Raw genomic sequence first — 10,347 nt, forward strand, 5'->3', positions numbered from 1 at the left:
CCGTTAGCCTACAGTGTTACAGGCCGAAATATTTGCAATTTATGAATGTGCACAAGTCTGTTTGGCTAGGAAGTACAGGCATGCTAACATATGCATTTTTCCTGATAGCTAAGCAGCACTTAAAGCACTAAAAGCCTTCACATGTATCTCTCAGCTAGTATGGGAGTGCATCCTTTCACTGAAACAACTGGCAGAAAGGAACCAAGTATGGTTATACTGGGTTCCTGGTCACTGCGGAGTGGAAGGCAATGAAAAAGCCGATACGTAAGCTAGACAGGGGTCATGTACCGATTTCATTGGCCCAGAACTGTTCTGTGGGGTGTCATCAAGCGCCTTGAAAGCAGAATTGAAAACCTGGGAACATAGGACAATTCAAGAGAACTGGATATGCTCAGTAGGGCTACGCCAGTCTAAACGCTTTATAAAACCAAGCGTCAAGAAAAGCCAGCAATTGCTTAGTTCAAATAAAAAGGGACTAAGGACAATAACCGGACTGTTTACAGAACACTGTCCAAGTAAGCATCACCTGAAACAAATTGGTCAGACAGATGACGAAATTTGTCGTCTCTGCGGGTTCGAATGTGAAACCGCAGAACATTTGCTCTGCCAATGCAGTGCACTAATACAGCGCAGAACAAGAGCCTTTGGAAAAGGAACTTTGGGGCCTTTTGAGGTCTGGCCTGCGAATCCTAATGAGGTAATACATTTCATTCGAAATTCAATGCCTAATTGGGAGAAAGGGTGCGATATGACAACGACGATCACTTCCATCAATAGTGATATGTCTGCCACGAGTACCTAGACTAAAGAAGAGGTATACCACAAAAGATCAAAATAATGGTCGCAGTGGTCCAAATCTTACAAAAAAAATGCATGCTACGGGATCTTAACTGGCTACGTAAACCGTAAGAGGTCCTGTTTGCAGCTGTTATTTGTCTCTCCACTTCGCCGCTAACATCGCTGTAACTTGTTACTAGAGTACCAAAATACACATTTCATCGACTACTTCATAGATATCCCCTTCTATCACAATCACGGTACCATGCTCAACGAACTTCCAAACTCTCTGCGAGCCACAATGTACTTTGTTTTGTTTAAACTGTAGATTCGAGAGTCCGTCACTTTGTTACAGACCGTTCAACGTCAAGAACGAATTCAAATCGTGTTCAAGTATTGTCCACCATAGCTTGTTGCGCTTAACATAATCGTACGCCGTTTTGAAGTCTATAAACAGATGGTAAGTCTGCAAGTTATTTCTCTGAACTTCTCGAGCAAGGTGATCATTTCTGGAATCCGCACTCAAAGACTTCTTGCAACAACGGCCTCAATCTATGAAAGGGGATTCGGAAGAGAATTTGGTAAAGAGTGTTACTGCAATCGAGTCGGTGACCCTTTTTATATGCTGGGCTACTGAGTCCGTCCAACCAGTCCGCTGGTAGTTTGTCTTCGGCCCAAACTTTTAAGATATACCAAAGCATTGCATGCAAGAACAACTTCCTTCTGGCTTCAAACAGTTTGGCTGGGATGCCGTCCATTCCAATTGTTTTGTGTGTGTCCTCAAAAAACAGGTTTTTCTTCCTTCAGTTTCCAGGACTATTTCTGGGTAGAATAGTTTTTTATACCAAAATATTTTGCGGAGCACCTACATTACCGAATCAATAGGAAAAATTTCCTTAACTTTCACATTGACAAAAAAGCAGGCGCTCCGCGAAATCTTTTCGCTTGAAGAAGTGCTCCGCTGAACAAAAGATCTGAGAACCCCTGCCTTGCGTGATTCAAACTAAGCTTGCGAGCGCGCCCAATATTCTCACACCAGGGCCGAATTTGGGTGTTGAAGGGCCCGGGGCAGATATTTTTTCGTGGGGCCCTTTGGTAAACTTTTAGGAGAAAGATTATTGTAAATTGTGCAACAATGAGTTGACGCTCCGCTGGGAGGTGACGAGCAAAAAAAAGGTCGTCACTTCGTCTTCTCCTCTGTTTATGCTTGTGGCTCAAGACTAGGGGGGCCCCTTGAGTCGAAAGGCCCGGGGCACTTCCCTCCTTGCCCCCCCCCCCTCAAATCCGGGCCTACCTCACGCTACACCGCCGGACGGTTTTGACTTTATTCTTTTCGGACAAGTAAGTGGTATCGAGACCACGGGGTGGATTTCTTCGAAAAGTATATCAAAACATCCAACTGCCCTCAATTGAGAAATATTTGGCAGCTCTCAAACAGCAGTTGGAAAAGAGTACTTGGAGAGTAGTTGGAATTTGTAACTCAGGATGTGACATGGCGACAGATGAGAATTTACTTACAAATATTTAGACCAGCAATGTGGTATGCAGTTTTCATCTAGACAAGCTGCTGTACAAGAGAATGCTTCAAAAGAATCAGAACAAACTTTTGAAATTGATTTTAAATTGATTCAATTGATTAAATACTAGTAATTGAATAAATAATTACAAACATCCCCCTGTATAAAATATTGAAAAAAAAAAATAGAAAAGATCCAGGTTAACATTGTTCTCAGGAAAATAAACAAAAAATGACACAGACTTGTGAATGGCACTTTTTGCATCACTTGCAGGTGATCTCGATTATCTCCTTCTTCCGTTTATCAACAAAGTGTAGCGTAGTTTTACTACTGCGATGCGCCCACACTAATTCAGTTTGCAGTCACGTGCTTCTTGCATTCATCTGATTACTGTGGCGCTCAGACAATCATTTGTAATCTGTGTAATCATACTGTGGCGACTGTGACAAGATCGGCGTCAACCCACCACCCTTTGGCAAAATCAAAAACAACTGCTAGCAATGAATCGTACGGCGAAGGGTAGTATCCCTTAAGATTTCCACCCAGACGGAGGGTGCTTCACGAGCTGATTTGCCCGGCTTTTTCCGAGAACAGGTGTTGCATGTGATAGAGCGCGATGAAGCTGATCACGTGTGACTACATATCTGGTTGCTTTGCTGGTAACGTAGCTACAGCGGCGCTCGTGTAATGTGTGTGACCATGCATGCGACTTTGAATAGGTCTAAAGTTAGAGGAAAAAAATCTTTGTTGAGTGAGAATTAAACTGCAGTTTATCAGTGGATCGTCTTTCAACAGGTGCTTGCGGAGTTCTGGTGGGTCACCCTTTGGATACCATTAAAACGTGGCAGCAGTTTTCCAACAACAAAATCGGTTCCTCAGTCTACAATATCATTGTTGGTCACAATGGGGTGAGTACTATTTTGAGACGAAATTGGAATAACAGTTGAACCTGTGTCTGCAATCTCGTCTAGCAATCAGTCAGTGCGCATTATTTTTAGACAGCGTGGGAAAACATTGCTGCATGCCAAACAGGAAATAGACGCAGGGAAAGTCGAGTTGTCTACTCTGCGTCTGCGGATCAGTAATGTGACGTGACAGTGCAAATATTTGTTTGAGGCATTATACCGTTGCAGTGCGCATTTTTCTCTCAACTTGATTTATTTTATTTTATTGGTGATCTTCGATAAATGCTATTAAGATAAAAGATACCAAGAAGCTAAAGCGCTATTTAATGTTTCCGTGCAGACTACAGCAGCTGCTGCATTCATCATTCATTTTTTAAAAATGCGTTCATGTTTTACGACCAATAATCGAGTAGAATGGGGTGAACCAATCGCAGGCTTTTAGGCACTCTTTCTTGAACATTTTCGAATTTTCGAGTCAGTTATTTTGTTAGCGATCTAATCGAATGTATTTCAACTTCAAAACTTCATTATTTTATCAAATGTAATGCTTGATCTGTTGCAGCTTAGGGGATTTTACAAAGGAATGTTTTTTCCGTTCGTCACGAATGGAGCACTGAATTCCGTAGTGTTCGCCGTATACGGAGATTACCTGCGGACTCTCCAGGGGAGGTAAGCTCTAATATACGTTACCAGTTAAAACCATCAAAATGTTGTTCATTAAAACAGATGTAAATCGGAAAAGGAGCGTCAGCAGCTATGGCGTAAACATGTCCTTTATGCTGGTTCGGTGGCGGGAGCTGCCCAAGTCTTCCTGGCCTGCCCCGTTGAAGTGATTAAAGTTCGTCTACAGACACTACAATGTAAGTAACCTGTTTTTCCAAGCCTTGAAGAACTGACATTTTTCTTACTCTCTTCTTGCAGACATCGGTCACCCGTGGCGCTGCTCCCGGGATATTTTCATTCGCGAGGGTGTTTGGGGCTTGTATCGAGGTTTCACACCGATGATGTGCCGCGATGTGTTACCATATGGAATCTATATGCTTGTCTACGAGTACATGATTGACGTGGAAGAGAGGTTACATGGGATGAAACGCAGCCGCCAGGCAGGAACGGGAATAGGTAGCACTTACGAGGCATCATTGATTGCTACTGCTGGCGCCACGGCAGGCGTCGTATCGTGGCTATTTGTCGTCCCGTTCGACGTTGTCAAGACGGTGATGCAGTCGGAAACGGATCCCACGGTGCACAAAAATATGATGCACTGCTTCAGGCGGTTGGTAGAGGTTCGTGTTATCTTTAACTCTTAGATAAAAATCCTTAGAACCAATTTTATTCCACTTCACTAGCGCCACGGATGGAGATCGTTGTTTCGTGGTAGTAGTATGATTATTGCCAGGGCGGCTCCGGTGAACTCAGCTACCTTTCTGGGATATGAATGGTGCTTGGGGCAAATTCGTTCATGTTTTGATGTTGATAGTACCTGAGGATAATAGATGCATTTTTACAATTGATTTCTTTTTTTCGAGCATCATGTTCTCGGGCCCTTTACTTCTTGCAAAAATCGTTACGCTTGCTATTTTGTTGATTGACAGATTATTAAGCTATCTTGGTTAGCTCTAGGAGCAGCTCAAAACAGCAGCTGATCAACTTCCTGATAGCATGTGATGTGGGACTTTAAACAGTGCTGTCACGATGGTCCTCCGGCGAGACAGAAGGTTGGTGCAGGCCTTATAAGTCAGCAGTAAAATCATCAGAAAATCGTTTTGATTGACGGAAGGCACTTCTCGGATATTATCGATGTCTGAATGTCTGATTTTGACCACTATCTCCTGATGGTTAAAACGCGCCAAAGACTTTTTGTTGTCAACAACATCCCCTACCGTTGCCCGCCACGGTATGACCTGGAGCGAGTAAAACTCTTCTAAGCTGTCACTGAGTGCGTGCAAAGGCTTAAGGCACCGTTGCCGGATAAGGGAGACCCCTCTAGAGGACTGCTAGGTTAATGTTAAAGTAGCCGTTAACAGTTGGTAAATGGCTGGGCACGTGTCACTTGAGACCCCATTATGGTCATTCACCTCTGTCCAGCTACTCCTATCCCAACCTCCACGAGGTGCCGACCGGGATACGAGTAACCATAGCGGAGATCGGGTAACAAACCCCGGTGGAAACTTTAAACGTATGCTGACTGGGAAGGGGGATCGTACGCGGCTGTATCCCAATGTTAGGAGCGACGTACAACAGCGTCGGACCCGGAGCGGGCAGCTGAATTACGAAACGTGGTGCCTCGCCAGCTATATCTGAGACGGCAGCCCCGTCGCGAGACTAGGTATCGCAGCCCTAGTAAGGCAGCATGTCGGAAGTAAAATACTACGAACAATCCAGATATATATATATATATATATATATATATATATATATATATATATATATATATATATATATATATATATATATATATATATATATATATATATATATATATATATATATATATATATATATATATATATATATATATATATATATATATATATATATATATATATATATATATATATATATATATATATATACGGAACGGAATAATCGGTATGGACCTAGGCGTACGAGAAAGGACGACGATTATTGGAAACTCGGTACTTGGAATGTAAGGACTCTACTCGAACCGGCACGCGCAAGTATCCTGGCTAGAGAGCTGCAAAAGGTGAGTGTCGAGGTTGCTGCCATACAGGAGGTGAGGTGGCCAAAAACGGGAGAACGCGAATTCCGGGCAGTAGATCCTATTGCGGGCACTTCATTCAAGTACCACATCTACTACAGTGGCGGCGGAACAGATGAAACAGATGAAGCGTATCATTAGATTGAGGCCGATCAGTGCCCGTATATGCGCGTTAAGAATTAAGGGCAAATTTTTCTACTACAGCCTGATAAATGTGTTGTGTACACACCGACCTACGATAAACTCGATTAAGAGGAGGAGTTCTATGAGCTCCTGGAAAAAACGTATAATGAGCGCCCAGGACATGACATCAAAATTGCAAATGCGCAGGTCGGGCAGGGGAACTTCTCCACTCTACTACGAACGACAACGGCCTGAGGCTCGTCAATTTCGCTGCAGCCAGAGGTATGACTATCTGTAGCACTTATTTTGCACGCCGGAATATATGTAAGCACACCTGGAGACACCCAAATGGAGAGTCCTGCTCCCAGATCGACTTTGTTCTGATAGATGGTCGGCACTTTTCAGACGTTACAGACGTGAGGTCGTTTAAAGGACCAAACGTTGACTCGGATCATAATCTCATGGTATCCAAGATTCGCGCCTGGTTGTCCTACGTGTTAAAATCCAGGGCGACAAGGAGGATACAGATGAACATCCAGCGGCTATCAACTGGAGGAGTGGCTGCAGAGTACTCGCAGAAAGTTGATGAACGGATTGAGGAAAGAGTTGAAGGGAACCTGAATGAACAGTGGTGACACATCCACAGTTCGATCAGCACTACAGCGCGAGAAGTGTTGGGTACAACTGCGGCAGCTGCGTCCAATGAGTGGTTTGACGCTGAATGCCAGCGAGTGACGGAGGAGAAGAACCGCGCCAGGGGTCACATGTTGGCCACGCCTGTGACTCGTCTTTGCGTGGGTAGATATCGAGATGCTAGAGCCACTGGAAAGAGACTCCACTGCCGTAAGAAATAACAGCATTGGGAGCGGATTCTTGCGGAGGCGGAAGGTTGCTTCTCTAGGCACTATGCGAGAAGCTTCTACAAGATGATAAATGGAATCAGGAACCGGAACGTGTCAGCCCCTGTCATGTGCAACGATAGGGAGGGGAACTTGATTACCGATAGAACGGAAGTGGCCAGGCGTTGGAAGGAACACTAGTGTGCTGCTAAATGGTGAAGAAAACAGCGTAGTCGAAAGGAGCAGAAATGTGATTGAGAAATGATGGTAAGACTGAGGACCCACCATCCATGGACGAGGTTAAGAAATCAGTGAAAGAGCTGAGGAACTGCAAGACAGCTGGTAAGGACGGCATTTCAGCCGAACTCTTCAAAATCGGGAGCGAACAACTGTATCGTGCTTTACACCGGATCATGCTGAGAGTGTGGTCCGATGAAGAATTGCCTTCGGACTGGTTGGAGGGTCTCATATGTCCAATCTGCAAGAAAAGCCACCGCCTGGACTGTAGTAATTATCGGGGCATAACCCTTCTCAACACCGTTTACAAAATTCTCTCCCGTAATCTGTTCCATAGACTGAGGCCGTCGTCGGAGGCCTTTGTTGGCGATTACTAACGTGGTTTTCGAGGGGGACGCTTCACTGCGGACCAAATGTTTACCTTGCGTCAGATCCTCGATAAATTCCGAGAATTCAACCTGCGGACGCACTATCTGTTCGTTGACTTCAAGGCAGTGTACGATACAGTAAAGAGAAATGAGCTATGGCGAATTATGCTCGAACATGGTTTCCCAACAAAACTAGTTAGGCTGATATGTGCCACTCTTGAAGCAGGGAGACGGACTGTCAAACTTATTGTTCAACATCGCATTGGAGGGTGCTATACGGAGGGCCGGCGTTCCAAGAAGTGGCACCATCATTACGAAGTCTACTATGCTTCTAGATTTTGCGAACGATATCGACATCATTGGTATCAACCCAAGAGCTGTGGAAGAGGCCTTCGGACCTCTCAGGAGGGAAGCTGCGAGAGTAGGGCTCATCATTAACTCTGCCAAAACGTAATACATGGTGGCTGGTAGAAAGCGTGGTAGTTCGACGGATGTTGGTGCTGAGGTGGTGTTAGATGGAGAAACTTTTGAAGTAGTCGACGAATTTATTCACCTGGGTACACTAGTGACATGTGACAACGAGGTTGGCCGTGAGATAAAAAGGCGGATAGCAGCTGCAAACAGGGCCTTCTACGGATTGCGTAACCAGCTGAGGTCCCGTAGTCTGCGAACCCGTACTAAACATGCATTCTACGAAACACTAATTCTTCCCGTGGCCCTCTACGGCCTCTTGGTGTTTTTGAGCGTAGGGTTTTGCGTTCAATCCTTGGCTGCAAACTAGGAAATGGTGTTTGACGCAGACGCATGAACCATGAAGTGTACCAGGTGTACAATCGGCGGATATAGTTAAGCGAATAAAACACGGCAGGTTGCAGTGGGCTGGGCATGTAGCTAGAATGCCGGAAGAACGACCAGCGAAGACTATATTTAGCAGGAATCCCGATAGAGGCCGTCGACTTCGAGGTAGGCCTCGCACTCGTTGGATGTGTGCTGTTGACGAGGATGCATGCGAAATAGGTGTTAGGGGAGATTGAAGGATAGCAGCCCACCCAAGTAACAAAACTGGTTTTATCAAAGTTTTATAGTGCTGTTTTGGCTGTATTAAGCGCTATAAAACTTTAATAAAACCAATATTGTTACTAGGGCAAGACTGAGTGACATGGAGACGTATTCTGGATTCGTCATTGGATCGATCGATCGGTCTGTCGCCGTAAAAGTAAGTAAGTAAGTAAGTAAGCCATTGACAGTGCAGCGGAAGATGCTATTGGTTCGCGAGTGATAGTGTAAGGGATCACTTAATTGCTGCGGCAAAGATTCGGATAGTGTACACAGGCTGTGGTAGAATAAAAGTGACCGTTTGTTAGCTCCGAAATTTGTATTCATACATCGGAGCTAACAGACAAACAGCACGCCAAATGGTTTTTCTTTTCTTTCTTTCTCTATTTAATTATTTTAGAAAGTTGTTTTTATGTAAACGCGATTGCCATGTTATGTACATTAAAACTGTTTTCAGCTGAACGCATCTAAATTGTGGACATAATGAGTGAACCAGCAAAGGACGTCGAATGCGACTCACACCCAGGAGAAATGACTGAATGACTGAAGTTTGCAAAATGTAGCTGCACGAGTGGTTATTTCCTCGTCCTGAAATCTATCATGCATTCTTCTCCTTAAGCGTGGGTTTTAACGACGAATGGATAAAAGGCCTCATAGAGAGTCAATATAGCGGTTACAGCTTTCCACAGGAAGGAATTGCTGGCTCTGCTCCGCTTAAAAGACACGAGGAGCAGACTCAAAGTACCAATCAAGTTTCTACAGGTGACCCTCATCACGCTAAATGTGCTTCCGCTGTGTTGTGTAAGAAGTTTAAAAAAGAAGGGGTGAACATGGCTCTCATTCAGGAACCATGGTCCAATAAAGGCAAAATACTCGGAATTAAATCGAACAAATGTCAGTTATTTCATGACGAGAATCAGAGTTTGTCTAGAATTGCTACTCTCGCTAATTATGCATTGCAATGTTACCCTATTACAGAGTTCATCAAACGCGACATCGGTAGCGATCATGGTCGAGGTAGCATCAGAATGGAACTTTTACGAAGACTTCCACCTACACACTGAAACTGATTATGGAAACCCATTTCCCGGGCTTGGTGGTATGCGATGTTTCCGAATATGGTGAGATGGGAGCAGGGATGCCACATATGCAGATCAAGCTGTATTTTATATATTTTTGAGCCGAAGTAACGTTACAGAATCTATATATACAGATATACAGAGATTTTCGTCAAAAAGTACAGATTTACAGATTTTTTAAATTGACATTAATTTTTATGGACCCCTTCAATTGAATGCATTAAATATTGAACAAATTATATAAATATATTTTCAATTCCTCGCACGTTTCAGAAATGGATATATATGTTCCATAAAAACTTAAAAAATGAAAAGTTTTTTATGTTTACCCAATACAGATTTTTATTTACAGCTATTTTTGAATTTGATACAGATGCTTAGATTTTTTTTAAAGAAAAATACAGATTTTAATGTGGCAACCACCTGGAGATTCTCTCATAATCTGAAAGAGAAGATGTCTCAACTTCTAACATACTGACGAAAATTTCGAACCTGCTGAAGACAATGGAAAAAGTACTAAAGGAATATCTAAATACAACTTACATGCATGGATACCTTTTATCTAAATTTGAATTTGCATATCGCTTCACGCGCTGGTAACAAAATTGGTAGATCTCTTTCAGTAAAAGAAATTGCACTATGCTCTTTCAAGGGTATTGAAGCTGCTTTCGATAATACGGCCTCCTCTTCTATGGGGAATGTGATGAAAAGATGATGTTTCACACAT

General features: G+C 43.5%; 1 protein-coding gene across 2 annotated transcripts; it reads left to right on the plus strand.

The window, feature by feature from the left end:
• The first annotated feature begins 1,365 nt into the window (after positions 1-1,365).
• On the plus strand, positions 1,366-9,952 carry LOC129729906 (solute carrier family 25 member 45). Of its 2 annotated transcripts, none has more exons than XM_055688793.1 (6): positions 1,366-2,953; positions 3,090-3,202; positions 3,762-3,868; positions 3,926-4,059; positions 4,121-4,482; positions 9,520-9,952. In XM_055688793.1, the coding sequence occupies exons 1-6, from the start codon at positions 2,911-2,913 to the stop codon at positions 9,664-9,666; spliced, it is 906 nt and encodes a 301-aa protein (XP_055544768.1). In that variant the 5' UTR covers positions 1,366-2,910; the 3' UTR covers positions 9,667-9,952. The 2 variants fall into 2 exon arrangements, with proteins under 2 accessions (XP_055544768.1, XP_055544779.1); XM_055688804.1 differs by lacking the exon at positions 9,520-9,952 and adding an exon at positions 4,546-4,706 and having other exon boundaries at positions 1,371-2,953.
• The last annotated feature ends 395 nt before the right edge of the window (positions 9,953-10,347 follow it).

The sequence above is a fragment of the Wyeomyia smithii genome, chromosome 1, assembly GCF_029784165.1.
Source record: "Wyeomyia smithii strain HCP4-BCI-WySm-NY-G18 chromosome 1, ASM2978416v1, whole genome shotgun sequence".
Classification (NCBI taxonomy): domain Eukaryota; kingdom Metazoa; phylum Arthropoda; class Insecta; order Diptera; family Culicidae; genus Wyeomyia; species Wyeomyia smithii.